This window comes from Monopterus albus, unplaced genomic scaffold (assembly GCF_001952655.1).
Source record: "Monopterus albus unplaced genomic scaffold, M_albus_1.0 scaffold312.1, whole genome shotgun sequence".
In the NCBI taxonomy this organism is placed as follows: domain Eukaryota; kingdom Metazoa; phylum Chordata; class Actinopteri; order Synbranchiformes; family Synbranchidae; genus Monopterus; species Monopterus albus.
Genome location: NW_018128192.1, coordinates 382,189 through 401,169, shown reverse-complemented (window position 1 = coordinate 401,169; position 18,981 = coordinate 382,189). Strand labels below are relative to the sequence as shown.

At 41.3% G+C, this 18,981-nt stretch overlaps 1 protein-coding gene across 1 annotated transcript in view; it reads left to right on the top strand.

The window, feature by feature from the left end:
- The window catches only part of LOC109973944 (receptor-type tyrosine-protein phosphatase gamma-like), a gene marked incomplete at its 5' end in the record, with an annotated part of 164,458 nt that overhangs the window by 87,986 nt on the left and 57,491 nt on the right, over positions 1-18,981 (top strand). Inside the window, 5 exon segments of the mRNA XM_020623850.1 lie at positions 5,733-5,841; positions 6,304-6,353; positions 8,046-8,698; positions 8,700-8,746; positions 17,331-17,484. Of these exon segments, the coding sequence (XP_020479506.1) occupies positions 5,733-5,841; positions 6,304-6,353; positions 8,046-8,698; positions 8,700-8,746; positions 17,331-17,484 (1,013 nt within the window).

The following is an 18,981-nucleotide window of genomic DNA, read 5'->3' as shown; positions in this document are numbered from 1 at the left end:
GGGGCTGAATAATTTTGCACGCCCAGTTTTTCAGTTTTTTATTTGTTAAAAACGTTTGAAATATCCAATAAATTTCGTTCTACTTCATGATTGTGTCCCACTTGTTGTTGATTCTTCACAACAAATTACAGTTTTATATCTTTATGTTTGAAGCCTGAAATGTGGCAAAAGGTCGCAAAGTTCAAGGGGGCCGAATACTTTCGCAAGGCACTGTATATGAGGTCCAAACCAGAGTAGAATAGTGGAGGCTGAGGAGACCAGCACGGGGGAGGTGAGCAGAAAGGATAACTCCAGTAACCAGGAGAGTCAGAGGACCAGGACGGGCAGATGAATAGACAGTAGAGCGACAGGAGAAGTTCGCCACAAAAGAAATCAACAGCACAGGAAAAAAACTGTTGGTGTTGAAACTCACGTAACATGTGGCTAAACTCATATAAATAACATACAGAAGACATCAACAGCACAGGGACCGTCAGTGTTGAACTCCAATGATGTATAACACATATACTGTATAATGTTCTGGCGACGAAGGAGCGTCTGCCAGGGGTTTAAATAAGGGAGGTGATCAGTGGAATGCGCCTCAGCTGTGCGCTTCACCCAATGAGTCGCTGATTACAGCATGCGCCACAGCTGAGGCGCCAAGCCTGCAGGACGAGAGAGCGGGAGAGAGAAAAGAGGAAGAGAGGCAGGTCATGCCGAGCGGACCTGACAATACCAAAGAGTCAGAGACAAGTCTGAGACAAGTTTGAGACAACAGAAAAATATCACGAGTCCAGACTCCAGGCTCAATTACTACAGCCCTACTGAAAACACACCACTCACTGCTGTGGCTCTCAGCCATGTGGTATTTAGTTTGCTTGATTAATTCATTAAGATTTAACCTTTTCACTGTGATACACTGCACATTTTAACATATTTCAATCATTAGTATATTTCCATGTATACAGATATCACTGTCCAAATTTCTGATTAGAGAGTGAGAGTCCTTTGAACAGAGCCAAATTCAGCTTTATTTGATGTAACTGTAAATTATTGAGAACATTGTTGACTAAGAGACAGTCAAATGCAATTGGATTGGGAGGGAAGCGTGTGCAGTGTGTGTATGTCTGTCTCTCTGTGTTATTTCAGAAATACAAAGGGTTTTACATGATTAAAAATATGACTGTAAGAGCCTTGAAAAATTGAATAACTTGTTTTGTAACTAAACTGTTTTGATTCATACAGAATTTGCGCTTGCATCATTAAAAATGTGAGGTTTTTGTTGTAACAAAGACAGACATGCAGTGTTGGCAAAATATTTATGAAAAAATGTATCAGTGGAGGTTGTAATAATTGGTGTGAGGACAAATGTTTGACACACAAACACACACACATTCCATCACTCGCACACAAACCAAGCAATATCCTCCATCAGTTCCATTACAAATGGTCTAATCAGGAGCCACAATGAGCTATGAGAGCGAGCTCTGTGGAGTAGACAGGAGGTTTCATTCCCTTACATTGTGGTCTGTTGGTCGGCTAGCAGAATACTAATGCAAAGCTGGAGGGGATGCAGGGCTGCCAGCATGTGCAAAAAGCATGACCTTGGGCTAGTGGCTCTGTGGGAAAACAGGATCAGCTGCAAAACAAGGATTAGAGTGCCCCCTGGCAATGGAAGCAGAATCTGGAGGGAAAGTAGTGTTTTATCCTCTCATCATTAACACAAGAGATGGCTCTCCCCCTAAAATCCTCTTCACTCACACTAACCCTTCTTCCTGCTCTTTTCCATGTCTTCTTCCCCAGCTCCCCTTTCCACACACACTGTTTTCCTCTGTCTCTCTGTCAGCCCTTTGATTCTGCTCTTATTCCTCACATCCTCCCCTGGCACCTCTATCAAGGTCACAACAGGGACTTACAACGGCTTTAGGACCCCCAAATCTCACGCACATGTCCTTCTTGTCACAATCAGGGGTGAATCCCCATGTAATAAATCACTGTGGAATAGATTATTTTACAGCCCATACCAATTATGAAGAAGTGGGGAGCAAAAAAGGTTCCTAGCTGGATTCAACAGGGCATAAAACTGGCATGAGCCAGACTGAGGGTGCAGTGTAAGGGAGAAAGAGCACAATGATAAATGAATAAAAATAGTCTAATGGGATGCAATACGTGCTCATGATATTGATTTGGGTGGTCATTTTGCAGCAAAGAGATTATTATTTATTATGTTATATATATTATAATTATTATAATTATTATTTTTTTTAATTAGTGTGTTCTGTCCTGGGCCAGCACTGACTGAATACAGTTTGAATATACTAGCTCTGAAAACCACAGTACAGAGGTCATTATCATATAAGAGAATGGCACTTTTCACGCCATCTAGAGCGACAGAGAGCAGTATAAACTATGTTGCACAGTTTATTTTAGGGCACCATTTTTTAAATACTTTTAAAGTGCCAAAAAACATAATGATGATTTTGCAATTATAAATATGTTGTGGCACCATATAAAATGACATCCTGGTCATTTGTATGGCTCAGAAAGTGATGATTTTTGATCGATTTGGATTGCCTGCGCAGGTGCATAGAGAGGAGATTGCAACAGCATATTGCCATCTGGCAATATACAACAGCCGAACAGTGGGTAAAAGGAGACAAATCGTGACCTATTTGTCTCTTGACAGAAAACAGTGGGTAGTGTTTTGAAACGTCATATGTCTCCATTTGTGATGCCCCTAAGATCATTACATTTAGCCATATTAACTGTTTATCATCTATCACTGTAAACTGATAGAATGCCCTATTTTTCTGGACTACTGTCTGTGATAATACTGCAGCAGAAATAATGTAGTTGTTAGATGTACTGTATGTTTATTTTTACATGAAAAACAAGGTATGTTACAATTGTATGACTAGACTAGGAGTGCAGAGCAGTTCTATAAAGGAGCAACTGAGGTGATTTCAGACTACACAGACCTCCAATCTTGTTTATCAGTTGCTGCTGATGCCACTGTACATAGACACCCTGAGATATTTAGATGAAGCCTTTTGATTTAGTCAGTCTTTGCCACCTGTCTGTGTGGGAGCAGGAGTCACCTACAGTATAAGTGTGGTTTAAATCAGTGTTGGCGTGAACAGCAGCACCATTGTCTGACAGAGCATTGCCCAGGCTCAGACTCAGGCCCAATTTTCTCTACAGTCACATGGTGTATTTGTCATGATGATATCTAGCTCCCTCCAGTACATTACCAGATCAGTGGGAATGTTATATCTATGTCTGTATAAATAATACAGTCTGTAAATCAAAAATAATGAGCTAAAAGACCTTAAAATGCTCTGCAGAATTGGTGATGATTCTCTGTAGGTGCCATTTCATATAGTCACATAAAAATATTGGTAATTGCAGCTTTGATGAGTGAAAGACAAATAATGGAGGGGCAAGGTAACAATAAGGAATGGATATGAGAAATGCATATTTAACATGTTGAAAATTAAACAGGCTATCTCAATAGCATCAGAAGCTACCAATTGGTTTCAGTTTTGCAGTGTACTGACATAATCAACTTGAAAATGACTATCAGTAGCAGAAAATACAATTTATAACTTTGACTATGAGCAGTATAGTTTAATAATGTGTACACACTGTATACAGTAGATAATGTGATGCTGTAGCTGCCATGCTGAATATAGAGATGTTTAAATAAGTCCCTGCCTGAATATCCCACTTGAAACTCTAAAATAGTGCAGAGCACATTTTGGCCTACTGTATTTTCCATTTTGTAGCTCAGTTTGATTTTGATTACCTGAGAGAAAATGTTTGATTAAAAAGCTAAACCATTAAATCTACCATTAAGGCATGGTTCTAAAATGCAACTGCAATTAATGTCTTACTCCTGACATTATAATCATATAATGCAAGTAATGTTTTCACTTATTTATGTGATATTAATGGAATTAATATGGAATGTTTGACAGAGATATTTTACACAGTGAGAGAACCCTCTTTGAAACTGGATGATTTGGCAAAAACTCATGCACCCCTGAAGCTAACACATTTTACTACACCGGTTTATGAGGAAAGGAGCCCGTGGTGCTGATAAAGACCTACTATCTAACTTGCCAGTGTTTCAACAGGGACTGAGGATACCAACCCCAATATACATCCACCTTGGTTTCACATGATTGATGAACCACATTAGGATGTGAGTTTAACTGAGCTAACTCCATCCGCTGAAGAAGACAGTGAGCTAGAGCTGGAAGATAAAACCTTTTGGCTCATATTTTTGTGTATTTGACAATGAGATTGTGATTTGGATGGGACCTTTGGGAAATAAAGAAACAGATTGTATGAAAAGTTTAGGATTGAAATTGAGGGTACTATATTGGTTTGGGATAACTGCAGTAAGACTGACTGTACTGAAGACTAGAAAAATAATGGTGTGTGCCAAGAGAACATTCAGTAGCAGCGACTTTTTATTTGTAATTTCATTGCCGCAAGATCTGAAAATGGAGTCTTTCTAAAGTTTTTCTGATGAGGGGATAAAATAATGCCCAGGACCAAGAGCTCCACGCTGCAAGCTGGTAACACCATAGGAAACCATGAGTTAGGTTTCCACTTCTCAGTGGCTGGCGTCGCCCCCACATGATCAAGAAACCTAGCAGTGGGTCAACCAAAATGCAAAGTAGACTCAAACTCCAGCATCCAAAATACCAGCGCTATGTTTTGCAGCTCCATTATCCCCTACAAACAGTCATCTCTCTCTCGTCATCGGTGTGTGAATGTGTGTGTGAATGGGTGAATGGTGTATGATCTCCTGTAAAGCGCTTTGGCCAGTGTAACACACTGTGAGAAAGCGCTATATAAATACAGTCCATTTACCATTTACCATTTACAACAAGCTGCCATGTCTATAGAAAAATGCAGGGCTTCATTCATTTAAAAAGACATTGCATCAGAATATTATCCAACAATCAAACACAATCCCTAAAAAAAGAGTTACATAGAAATGTTTTAGTAAACACGGTGACCTAAGAAGTAGGTTATAAGGGAGGGGTGGTTTAAAAAAAACTGCAATGCTACGTTACACATCCAACAATCAAATATGTTCCCTTAAAACTTATCTGCAGTTGCAGTTTAGTTGAATATTCTAGGAGCGTACTTTTTTGGAAGAGACAGTTGGCTCATTTGTCCAATGGAAAATCTACAAAATATTAAACTAACATTACAATCCACACACAATATAACCATGGTTTAAAGTGAAGCCTGACCAGAGGGCTTTTTCTTTACTTCTAAGTAGGCATTCATATAGCAGCCTATGGACTAGGGTTTGTATATGCACGAGGTGCTGTACCTGTGAGTGTAGGCTGAGCGCCATCTACAAATATTATACTGTAACACTGCGGGACAAATGACAAGTAGTCATGCTGAAAGTGGCCACTTATCGCAGCAGAGTGACACTTTGAATGCCTACATCTGTATTTGACCCACCTACATGCAGTATGTACCTAAAGCTTAAGTTATAAAATGAATTTCACTTAATTTATCAGTTACTTACACCATGTACATTTCATATGAACCTTCATTTGAAGGGTTGGTTTTAAGATTTGTAATTAAGAGTTTTCTGTTCCCAAGATCCATCCCAGTATAAACTCACTGTTTGGTAATTGGATTACCATGGTTTAGGATGGAAACTGAAACAGGCCTGACTCAGCCAGTGTCAACTTTACTGATTTTGTGTGTGTGTTGTACAGGAGGCTATCATTTCTCCTGTCTCCCCTGATGTACTGTACCTGTTTCGAGTCCAGGCCATCTGCATGAATGACATGCGCAGCGACTTCAGCCAGAGCATGCTCTTCAGAGGTAACAGAAACATACATTTACAGTCTCAGACCTCAAGGGCCACCACAATATGCAATGTACACAGCCCTGTTTCAGCATGTCCCCTACCTATTGTCTTACATTTGAGCAAATAGTATAATGTGACAGTTAGGATGCCTTTGATCATAATATCACAATATCTTTCATACAGTATTCAGGTTATGTGTGTGAGCTCAAATCAATATCTTCAGGCTAAAGGAAAAATAGTACAAAAATGGAGAAAAGTCAACCACAAGCAGGCAGCTAAAATGCAATGAGATGCATTCATTTCATCTAACTACATCCAGTTTATTGGCTGCCTCATTAAGTAGTCAGTGCCTTACATTTATTACGCCATGCAGATGTTTGATTAATGAGCTTACAGTGCACTGGTGGATGTCTCAGAGACAATCGTTCAAGTGAATTGTTTCCTGACATGTCTTGGATTTTTTTTCTGTGCCTCAGCAAACACCACCAGGATCTTTGAGGGGACAAGGATTGTGAAAACTGGAATGGTAAGGGAAATAGAGATGAATCACTACTGTCATATTTTCACTTTTTTCCAGCAGAGAGCAGCTGTTAGCATCCTTCTTCTCTGGGTGGATAAGAATGTCTCAGTAGAAGAGAAGTTTAGGAATAGACAGTTGTTGTTTGCGTGTAAGACAACAGGATTTTAATTCTTAAATAGAACAGTAACTGCAGTGAGATTCAAATGTAATCAAAGTACCATACCATCCTTACATTCAAGAACATTTGGTTGTTTTCTTACTTTATTATATATTCCATGCACCTGATAAGATCTGATAAGAACCAAATTAATTCAGACAAATCATCCCAATTTAAATAATCATTTAATATTACAATTATTCTGAACAGAGTGGTAGTTAGGTAGGTAATCTGGTAGTTAGGGAAAAGAGAACAGAATCACTCCTCCTACAATGGAATAGATAAAGTATTAAATAAGAAAATTGTCACAGAGTCAGTCAGTCATTGTTGGTCACAAGGTACAGTCAATCAGAGTCCAGAGTCCCCCCGGCCGGGTCCGAATGCACACTCACGACTGCAGCACCATCACTCCTTCTCTTCTCTAACCCAGAGCTGTCCTAACTTTTATCTTCTCGCAGTTACGCAGCCTTCTATGGCTTAAGCCAGAGTCACAGTCCCATGCCAGCTCTACACCCCTTCTTCCGAGCATTGTCTAAGATGTCCAGTACATGAACTTCTAGGTTGTGCTGACCTAGCACACGTTTCCTTTATCTAAACATGAACAGAGCACAAGAACCGTTCACATAAGGCTGAAGCTATGTCTCTTTTCCCCATTTAAGGAGGAATTCTTTCTGGATGTTTACCCATAAGTTAAACAAGGAGGACACAATCCAAGATATTCTTGCAAGAGAAGAGAAGAGAAACAGATCAAGCTTACATAAACACTTGGCTCACCCTTACATAACTATTACAAATAATATCTATATATGAACTACATACTATTCTATTACATATTACCTCTGGACTGGTACCTTGTTTGTTTTTAACCACTACAAATCTAAATATGATGAAATGGGTCCTATTGTCTACATCAGCGGTTCCCCACCATTTTGACTTGTGACATTTGTTTCCTAACACTTTGTATGACTAGCTTTAGGATTTTGCTCTGTTATCAAATATAGTTGTCTCTTATTCCATGCACATTTCAAATGAATCCTGAAGTTATAAAGTTGTTGGATGGTTCCAAATTATGGGCCTATGTGACTCAATAACTGATTTCCAAAAGTCACAAAAATTACAAGAGCCAACAGATACAGCTCCCCCAACTCTGAGGCGATAGCAGTGGGAGAAGGAGTGTCACATGCTGTTTGACATTCCAGTGAGTTCTTTAATTGAAGTATACCAGTACTTCTTCATTAAAATAATTTAATATCTACTTGTAATCCCTCATCACTATGTATGGCCTTAGTGTAGATATACATTTTGAGCAAGTTGACCAGAGTGAGTTTTCATTCTCAGATTGTTTTCACTTTTAGTAGACACCAAAAAGGTCAAGTTGTTCACTTTCAGCATGCAACATACTGCAGCTATGTGAACTGAGAGGCCTGAGCCCTTACAGTAAATGCACCTTAAGTTTAAACTTCCCAGTCAATAATGACACTTAAATGAGGAGGAAAAAGAGCAAATTTTAAATTCTAATAAGTAAATTTTTTGTTTTTTAGCCGACGGTCTCTCCAGCCTCCTCAGCCGACATGGCTCCCATCTCGTCTGGGTCATCTACATGGACCTCCTCAGGCATCCCTTTCTCCTTCGTCTCCATGGCAACAGGCATCGGCCCATCCTCCAGCGGTAGTCAAGCAACAGTGGCATCTGTGGTGACCAGCACTTTACTAGCCGGATTGGGTTTCAGCGGTGGTGTCATCTCCTCCTTCCCCAGTTCTGTTTGGCCAAGCAGAGCACCAACCCATAATCCCACCTCTGCACACCAAACTAGCGAACCCAATGAGTCCAACAAAGATGCCACCACCACTGCCTCTGCTGTCACGATGGCTGCGGCTAAAAATAACTATGAAGCTAGGTATGAGGATAGGGGAAACGTCAAGGGCCAAGGAAAGGATGGAGAGAAGGAAGGAGAGGATAAGGATGAAGAGGAGGAAGAAGAAGAGAGAGATAAGAAGAAGAAGAGGAAAAGAGGAGGTGTAGGGAGAACAGGGATGAGAGATAAGAGCACAGCGGGGAACAAGCTGCCCAGTGAGACACCAGACTCCACCACAAAAGATCAAAAACAGACTGCACCAGATCCAACTATCATGCTGCCTGGTGTAGAGGACCAACTGGAGGTGTATATTCCCAATCTGCTTGACTCTAACCCCACCCAACACAGGCAGGGACAAGAAACACTGGGCTTTCGCTATCCATACTGGTAAGTCAGCTAATGTGTATACCAGAACAAGAGCAAGAAAGGTGGGCATTCAGAGAATCAACTGCAGAATGATGTTTTTTTAAAAGAATGTAATCCTTTTTCATGAGAGATATCCCATGTTGTGTGGTGACACCACCCTCAGTTAAATGAGCCAAGGTTCTTGTTTTACTTCCACATGTTGCCGTTCTGTTTGTGGAATTCCAAGTATCTTCTTACATGAACATAAAACATAATAAATGGATAAGGTTCACTGTGCGCATTCAGATAATCCTCAGTAGTACTTGTTTCTCCAAAATGTGTTTCCTTTATTAAACATTGTCTTGTCAAGGATGCAAAAAGGCAGACTATTTGAAGCAGTCCTGAAAAACGAAATCATTCATCCAACAGTTTAATGCCTATGGCTCCCAAGGCCCTCCTGAAGCACCTCTTAACACGAGGTTACACTGACAAAGCTGCCATATTTCTAAGATGGATTGAATCGTGCAGGTTATGCCCTTAATGAGTGTATGCACCTCAGCATGGTAAGGCAGTGATTCCCAGGGTCTTTTTTGTGCAAATAAACAAAATTGTAATGTCACTGATGTGACAGAGAGTAAGAAACTCTCTTTATTCATTGCAGCAATGTTTCCAAATGCTCCCTAGAGTAAGAACATATTCTCTTATCACTATCACTGCCGTTTCATTTCAGTGGAAAGCAACAGGAAGACTGGCTGCTTTCATCGCAGTTTTCATTCTTTCCACTGTTATCTCTCAGAGGTGTGAGATCAATGGTAATGTGATTATTTTTAGATTAAGATAAAGAGCGATATGGAAAGAATCTAATATATCAGCTGGTTCTGGCAATGTAAACTGCACTTTGCAAAAGTTTTTGAGCATGAACAAAATGCAGCTGGATAACTGAGATTTGAATGTGGTGTTTGCAAGGCAAAATGTACAGGGCTCTTGCACAAAGGCCTTTATATCCACAGGTCATAATGTAATAAGTAGTGTTAAATTGCAGTAATGTAGAGCGGATGAATTGCAATCATGTAGAAAAAAGTGTTAACATGTGCCAACAGGAGCTGAGAGCTAATGCGTTTCTCCTCCGTGCTTCCTCTCTTCCTCCACCCCAGCCAAGACATTCAGCAGGGCACTGCATTAGCCAACCAAACACTGTGGGATATCAATTCAATTTCAAGTGCTTTGAAACACAGTCTAAGCACAAGACCAGACATTTTTATGAACAGAAGCAGTCTTCAGATATTTCCCACAAATGACTTTCTCAAACTCTTTGTCAAAGCACATTTAGCAAATTATATTTTGTTTGAGCTTGAGGGACTAAAGGGCAACTGCATAAAAGTTGTTGCACAAATTTGATATCTGTGCATATTCTGCTCAGATTCTGTTGTGGGAGGTGTTTTAATTCTGAGTGTGTGCTTTAGGTACTCCAGAAAGCCTCCATCTTTAGCCTACAGTATGAGATGCAAACAACTACAAATTCCAGCTTTTAAGGCAGAGAAATCTTAAGTCATGGTTGTATTTGGCTCCATCAATTCGATTTAAGTCTATCTGAGTGTCAGAAATAAGTAAATGTAGTTCATAAATGTGATGTACAGTTCACATCATATTAATTTGTGTATATGGTACGTTAGTTTAAAAATGTTTAAATCACATACTTAAACTTCTATATGTAGAATTGATGTTGCAAATTTGAACTTGAAAATAGTTCAACCAGTATTTATATGTATAAAAACAGAAAATCAGAGACAATATTAGACAACTAAGTAATCAACTTTCTGTTTTAAGACACAAGTTGCCCACATATCATCACTACCTACCTCTTTAGAAAGCCCTAATTCTCCTGTGTTGTGTCTGCCACTAGAAGATCATTTTCTGGTGAAGGGTTAAATTACAAAGGTTTGGTGATAATCAATAAAATGGAACACAATTACAAAGACTGCTGCCCCGTGACCTGGTTCCGGATAAGCGGAGGAAAATGGATGGATGGATGGACAGTTATAAACACAAATTATGGAGATAAGATAACATGTACTGCATATCATGTACTCTTAATGGGTAGGCATGATGCAGCAGCAGTCCCAGACTAGCAACAAACAGCCAACAGAATATAAAATACAAACTGGTCATGTGTCATGACCCACGAACTTGCACTCCCTGTTTTTCGTTGTTTTTCCTGATTCCCTGTCTCCCCTGCCATGTCAGCCCTACCAGCGTGATCACGCATCATTCCATCCACCTGCTGCTCATTACCTCCCAGACTCATTCAGTATATACATGTCCCTTTTCCATTAGCTCTCTGCTGGTTCATGGTCATCTCTCCCGTGCGCTTCACCAGTTCTTTGTACGTTTCTCTCCCTGGCTCCCTCGTATCTGAACAACGCTACGACAGCTCCTTCCTCTTCATTTCTCAGAGAGTGTTAGTGTCTCCACTGCCTGAGTGAACTCACCTCTTCATCTCTTCGTGAGCGCCAGTGCTTCAGCTCACCTGTGTGGCAACTCACCTTCACTCCTACAACCTAGCCAGCTCCTGCCACACCTCTCCAATTGTCTGCCACCCTGCAGCCATATCGTCTTATCTCAGTAGTAGCAGTACCTGCTCTTCCTCTGCCTCCCCAGCCAGTACCTGCTCTGCTTTACCTCTCCTTCACCCAGTACCTGTCCTTTGTTCAATAAACTCTTTTTGTGTTCCACTCCCAGTGTGTGTCTGAATACATTGCGTCCACCACAACTACACAGTTGTGACACAATGCACCCAAAATGCAAGGCCATGTTAAGAAACCTTGTGGCCCTAGACTATTAGCAAGGCCCCTACTGGCATTTTAAAACAAGTAAAAAAAACATTCAGGATGACAGGACTGTGCAACTACTGATTAAAAATAAACTAAATGAAAGACATATCTTTATCACTTTTGTAATAGAGATCTGAAGTCATGTCACCACATCTGATTAGCCTCTGTTCCACTAGCTTCAGTGATTCTATAAAATCTCTAATTTAGCATTTTTCCATCATTCATTGTATAAAAAACGTTCCTCTGGATGTTTTCTCATATTCTAAGACAAGCCACAAACCACTACAACACTTACAGCTGAAAGTTGAAAGCTTTGTGGTTTTAAAAAGGTTAATTAATGGTTAATTATTTTTAGCATCTGAAAAACTACATTTCCAATGATTGCTTTGCAGCACTGCAGTACCATATTAACGTCATTGTTAGTTACTAGATGCTTCTGGACTTCGGCAGTCCAAGTAACACAACTGTGTATTTCTGATATTAGTCTCACCTCTCTCAGCTTTTTAAACTGTAGAAAACATAGGATGCATAATAGTTCCAGCCACCTCTCGACTTGGGACCTCAGTTCAATTCTTCTGCCAGTCAACCAACATCAGCTGGTGAGGTTTCAGCCTTGACAGGCTCAGGCTTCTGGGAAATGGCATTCATTAAAGGCCAGGAAAACAATATTACATTAATCTTTCTTGCACAACCTGGAAGTTCTGGCATTTTTTGTGGTAATGAGTCAACACGCTAAACCCATGGTATAAAATTGGGTGCTGAATCCTCAAAACACAAAGTTCAGTACTGAAAAGCGCTTCTCTGAAATCATTTATTCATATATTGCAGTTGTTCAGTGTGCAGACTAGTAGTAGGCTAGTGTTATATCTGGCTACAAGTGAACTGTGTAACAGTCAAATGCAAAAAATGTAGCCAAAACTCATATCCCACATTACAGTCATACTGACACCTTCACTCCCTTGTTCACCCCAAAAGAGTGTGATTCTTCAGAGGGTTATATCTTGTGATACAGTGTCACAGGTGACTTTAATTTCAGGATCTGAGTTAGTTTTCATCATGGCCTCACCCCTCCTATTGTCCTCTGTGGGCCCCTTAATATTGTTATAAATGCAGGTGCTGCTAATTCTAGCTGGCTCTGTTACAACCAGTGAAGCAGTGCTGCTGTTATACCAAGGATCCTAGATTTGCTAGATGTACCTAGGGAGGCGCTCCATATTCTCATTCACTATTGCTTTCATCATCCACTGGGTTCATCTTGATAGTATCATGAAAAAAAAAGAGATAAAAAACTTACTTGATTTTTAATAAATGGAAATTAAGACAAGCTATATTTTTATAGTCATGTGATGATTAGAAAAATAAAGGCATAAGAAACATTTTTAAACTAATAATTAAATAATTTACAAATTAAAAACAAAACTAGAGAAATGCATTTCCTTGCTTTGCTAAAGGATTGACCTGAAAATGCCTGAAATCAATTGTTGAAACAGCTGAAGGATGAGAAGAAATGGCTGAAGTTCTTTGTAAGCTTGGACACAAAATGGACAATGAAACAGCTGGAAGGAACAGTCATCGCAGAGCATGGAGTGCAGCTGACAATTTAGTGTACATAGAAAGAGCACACAACCTGAAACAGAGGAGTAGTACAATTCACAAGACTCAGAGAATGACAACATCAGCGGTAGTTTCACTGAAGTGCATTTTTGAACATGGCATGGCTTACATAGCTATCAGCAGAGTGACCTCCTTCAGTGGACTGCACCTACTGGACATGGATGAGACATGATTTTATTTGAATTCAGAGATCACATCAGCCCTGGAGACCACGAGACAAGCCAACATGGATGACATGATGCTGCTTCCTCAGATCAGACAAATACTGAGCAGACTGTACAGTACACTCTGACCATCATTCACCATAACACAGAAGGACTGCCGTCTCATGTCGGTGACATGAAGAGTCTGTGTCTGTGACTGTGTCTGGCAGATGTTTTATGTCTCACAGAAACAAATCTATAAGGCTGCAGCTGGATGGTTAAAAATGGATAAAACACAAAAATGAATAAAACGCAACTGACACCTGTCCTATTCAAATTTTCCACATATGGCCAAATGGTGCTGTTGCTGCTTATGTCACAGACCACATTCAAATCCTCCTTTAATTAAGTTAACTTTAGCAAATGGAACTGAATATGTTATGAGTGTATTTTCATGGCTTAATGCCCTGTAGTCTCATACTCTTATATTTTTTCTGTCAACAGAGAGTTCACCCCAACAAAATGAAGATGTATACAGAATTAATAGACTCCCACAGGAAATGAAAGTCCTCCTCTTGTACTGAACCGCCTATGAGGAAGGCAAAACTCAGATTCCCTCACTGGCTGTCAGCGGGTAACACAGGCAAAATGTTGACAGGCTTGTGCTAACGTTTGTATGTGAGGCCAACCAACCATTTCCTGTTGTGGAGACAACATCCTTCAAAACTATGATGGAAACCTTGCAACCTCAGTGTACAGTAATGACAAGGAAAACATTATGCTCAAAAATACAGGAATCTGCAAAGAACATGAAGAGCATAATCATCAAAAAGCTGAGCACTGTGAACTATGTCTCTACCACAACAGACTGCTGGTCTGCCAAACAACAGCTATTTAGCAGTCACCTGTCACTGGATAGATGACACCTCTTTAGAGAGACACTCTACTGCATTGGCTTGTAGGCCTCTTAAGGGCTCACAAACATGTGATGTCCTTGCTGCAGTATTAACAATAATAATAATAATCACCGTTATTTGGCAAATTATGTTACAAGGAATTTGTTTCTGGTACAGAACCAAGGCAGCCATTTGTGGCACCAACTCAACCTATGGTAACAGTGTCTTGCCCAAGGACACTTCGACTGCAGGTACCAAGATTCGAACTCCCGATCCTCCGGTTGGGAAATGACTGCTCTACCCACTGAACCACAGTCGCCCCACCATTTGAGGAAATACATTCTTCAGGGAAAAAGTGACCAAGACAACAACAGACAGTGGTTCAAACTTCTTTAAAGCCTTTCGATTATATGGTGAGGCGAAAGAGGAAGATTCCACTGATGAACAAGAAGATGGAGACTCTACCCTTGATGATGCAACAGAAGAGAGTGAGTTAGAGGTGGAGTATCAAGATGTGTCTGCTGTTTTGAATGACAACACAGGTCTTGAGTATCAACTTCCAAGGCACAAAAAAAGAGTGCATGTCATCTACTCAATCTTATATCAACAGTTGATGCCACTGCCACCGGAGTTGCCAATGAAACATACAAGAGGCTGTCTCAATCTGCTTTTGCAAAATGTCATGCTCTGTGGAATAAAACCAGCAGGTCAACCATGGCTTATGAAACAGTGGAGGACTTTTCTGTCAGCAAACAGGATTATGCTCAGTATGTGACCGTGTACATCAGCACTTGTGTTGACAACATCGTGCCCACCATACAAGTCAGGAGGCTCCCCAACCAGAAGCCCTGGATAAACAGTCAGGTATGCCACATGCTACGTGCTTGCTCTCATGCATTCAGATCAGGCAATGAGATGGAGTACAAACCTGCAAAGTATGGACTAAGACTAAGGAAAGCCATCACAGCAGCCAAGAGACAGTACAAAGAGAAGCTGAGTGGCTTTTATTCTACTGCTGACTCCGGGTGGATGTGGCAAGGCCTGCAGCACATCACAAACTACAGGACCACCACCAACATCATCAGCTCCACAGCCTCCTGGATGACCTCAATACCTTCTACACCCACTTTGAGACCTCCAACCACAGCACAGAGAAGAGGCACACACACACCGAGACTACCCAACCCCCCTCCACTCCATTAACTGTCTCATGAGGCCAGGTATGCGAAGCCCTGAGGAAGATCGACCCCGCAAGGCGGCAGGACCGGACAACATCCCTGGGCAGGCTCTGAGAGCATGTGCCAACAAACTGGCTGATGTTCTCACCTACCATCTTCAACCTCTCCCTCAGCCAGAGCATTATTCCCTCCAGCTTTAAGACCACAACCATCTTCCCCCTTCCCAAGAGGAGCCCAGTCACCTGCCTGAACGACTACTGGCCAGTGGCCACTCCAATCATTATGAAATGTTTTTAGAGGGTGGTGCTGGTCCACATCCAGAGCAGTATACCAGACACCCTGGAACCCTGCAGTATGCCTACTGGCCCAACAGGGCCACCTCAGATGCTATCACGGCTGCCCTTCATTATTCTTTTTCACACCTGGAAAATGTAGACTCCTACATCAAGATATTCTTCATTGTCTACAGCTCCACCTTCAACACAGTTGTCCCCCACAAACTCACCCACAAACTGTCCACACTAGGTCTGCACCCCACCCTCTGTGACTGGATCCTGAACTTTCTGACTGGCAGGCCCCAGCCTGTCAGGATTGGCAATAGGATTTCAGCCAGCATTGTTACAAACACTGGCACCCCACAGGGATGTGTCCTCAGTCCCATCCTCTACACCCTGTTCACCCACGACTGTGTCGTCTCCCACAAAGACAACATCATCCTAAAGTTCGTGGACGACACTGCAGTGATAGGTCGCATCACTGGTGGGGACGAAGCAGCCCACAGGAGGGAGGTGGCCGGTCTGGTGTCATAGTGCAAGGACAATAATGTCAGCCTCAAGACGGACAAGACAAGGGAAATGATAGTGAACATGAGGAAGGAAAGGAGACCTCATCAGCCACTGGGTGAGCAGCTTCAAATACCTGGGCATCCACATCAGTGAGGACCTCACCTGGACACAACACCATGCAGCTGGTCAAGCAGGCCCAACAGCAGCTGTACTTCCTGAGGAGGCTGAGGAGGTTTGGCATGTCGCCTAGGATCCTTTGCAACTTCTACAGCTGCAGCGTCGAGAGCATCTTGACCAGCTGCATCACCATCTGGTATGGCAGCACTACTGCTATGGACCGCAAGCACCTGCAGAGAGTGGTAAAGACTGTGGAGAATATCACCAGAACTACACTGCCCTCGCTGCAGAGCATTTACCACTGCAGGGTGCATAGGAAGGCTTCCTCCATCCTCAAGGACCCCACCCACCCCCAGCACAGACTGTTAATGCTGCTACCCCCCAGCCGGAGGTTCAGAAGTGTGAAATGCAGGACCAATAGACTGAAAAACTCTTTCTTTCCCTCTGCCATCAGACTCCTAAACAGCTGACAGGAGTTTATTACTAGGAAATACGTCATGTAATGACGTTATGATGACCTGTACTGTTTACATTCTCAGTTTGCACATGCATAATTGTGCATTCACTGTTGACTACTGCACATACAGTTCCCACGTAGCATACATTCTCTTATTATGTTCTTATATATTTTTATTATATCTCTGCATTTGCTGCTTTAAAGTGCTTTAAATTTGTGTTACTTATTTATCTACTTTATATTTCATTTGTATTGTGTGACATTCATGTGGATGAAGAATTTCATTGTGCAGGGAAATGCTTTTACGTATATAAACTGTGTTATATGAAGACAAATATGCTAATAATTAAGACTTACTCTTTCATTCTGATTCACTTTCTCCTTTTTTTTGCTGCTCTGTTATTACTTCCACACTTAATCTAATCTTGATTTCCACACATACAGTATTAAGATTTTCCTACTTAAGTTCTGTTTTACAATTTTCTGCTAAATAGGATTCATCTCTTCCACCTCCTCAACCTCACCACTACAAGCTCTCTGTCCAAACAAAATGTCTATGGACTTCATTTCTTTCCCACCTTAAGTTCACTATATTTTTTTTCTAGATCATCTAAGTGTGGAGACCAACCTGACCCATCAAACAATGCCCAGGTCTGGGGCAAGGTTGGTCCGTGCCGACTGGCTGGTACCTTTGGTGGTGGTCTCAGCAATGACATTCCTCTGTCTCGTCCTTCTGCTGGCTGTTCTTGTATACTGGAGGTGGGTGCAACAGAACAGTCACTTAGAAACTACTTGCAAAAGTAGGTTGGGGCTGGGATGGGATGATGGATTGCATGCCTGATGCTGCATTTGACACTACAGTATACTGACTGGTCTGCTTACAAACTCTACAGACATTAAAACACACAAAGAGGGAAAGGGGTGACTGTGCTTCAGTGGGTAGAGCAGATGTCTTCCAACCGGAGGGCTGGAGGTTCGAATCTCAGTGCCTGTAGTTCACGTGTCGGAGTGTCCTTGGGCAAGACACTGATCCCCAAGTTGCCCCTGATGGTTAGAGCCATCAGTTGAGTTGGCGCCGCAGATGGCTGCCTCAGTTCTCATTGGTTGGTTCCAATTTAATTTTAAAAAATCTAACCTGGAAGCATTTTTATATTTTCAATGAAAATTTTATTTTACTTGACAGTGTAGAAATGAAATATCATTTTTTCATGTTGGAAACTTCGGGTTGACAAAACAGAATATGTATCCTGTATTTTCCCAGAATTTTCTAATACATTACAATACGTTTGGCAATGTTTTGTACAGTGTGGCTTACAATAAGTGTGTTAAATTTAAAGGTAATTTTATTTAAGTCAGATATAGGAATTCTGAGTTTTGACATATCCAAGTGAAAGGACTGACAGAAAAAACAGGATGTCCACCATCAACTGAAAACTCCAACTCTCATTAACTCTTGATTTACTGATTTACCCTACATTTACCTGATGTACAGTAAGTTTCTAGTTCCAACATTACATCATTGTATCAAGTAACGCATACAGTAAATATTATCTTCTTGTTCCAGTTATTTAAGTATTCAAATTTGAGATGCCTCACTAAAGATCAAAGGTCAAGGTCAAAGGTCACTATTCTATCAAATGGAAATACAGTACTCAAAGATTTATGAATCATGCTTGTCCACACTAAATTTTAAAATAAAAATGAGTGAGCTTGAGCACACAAAAAACCTGAACCTGAACATGCTCAAAACAGTGGAGATGACAGTGGACTTCAGGAAGAACCCCCTCGCCATACTTGGCAGCTCTGTACCAGCAGTAAAGTCCTACAAGTTCCTGGGCTGCACCATCTCCTGGGAGATGAGGTGGACATCCAACATCAGGACCATAATCAAGAAGACACAGCAGAGGATGTACTTCCTGCATCAGCTCAGGAAGTTCAACCTGCCCCAGGAGCTGCTGATACAGTTCTAGAGAGGAATCATCGAGTCTGTTCTCTGCACCTCCATCACTGTCTGGTTTGGCTCAGCAACCAAACTGGGCAAGTACTTCAGGACTGCAGAAAAGATCATCGATGCGAGCCTGCCCTCCATGGACGGCGCTACAGGTCACTGTACGCCAAGACAACCAGGCACAAGGACAGTTTCTTCCCCCAGGCCATCACTCTGATGAACACTTGACCCACGACAGTATGTCTGGACAATGCAGTGCAAAACCTGTAAATATACATTGTACATATAGATAGCTGAATGCAGAATGT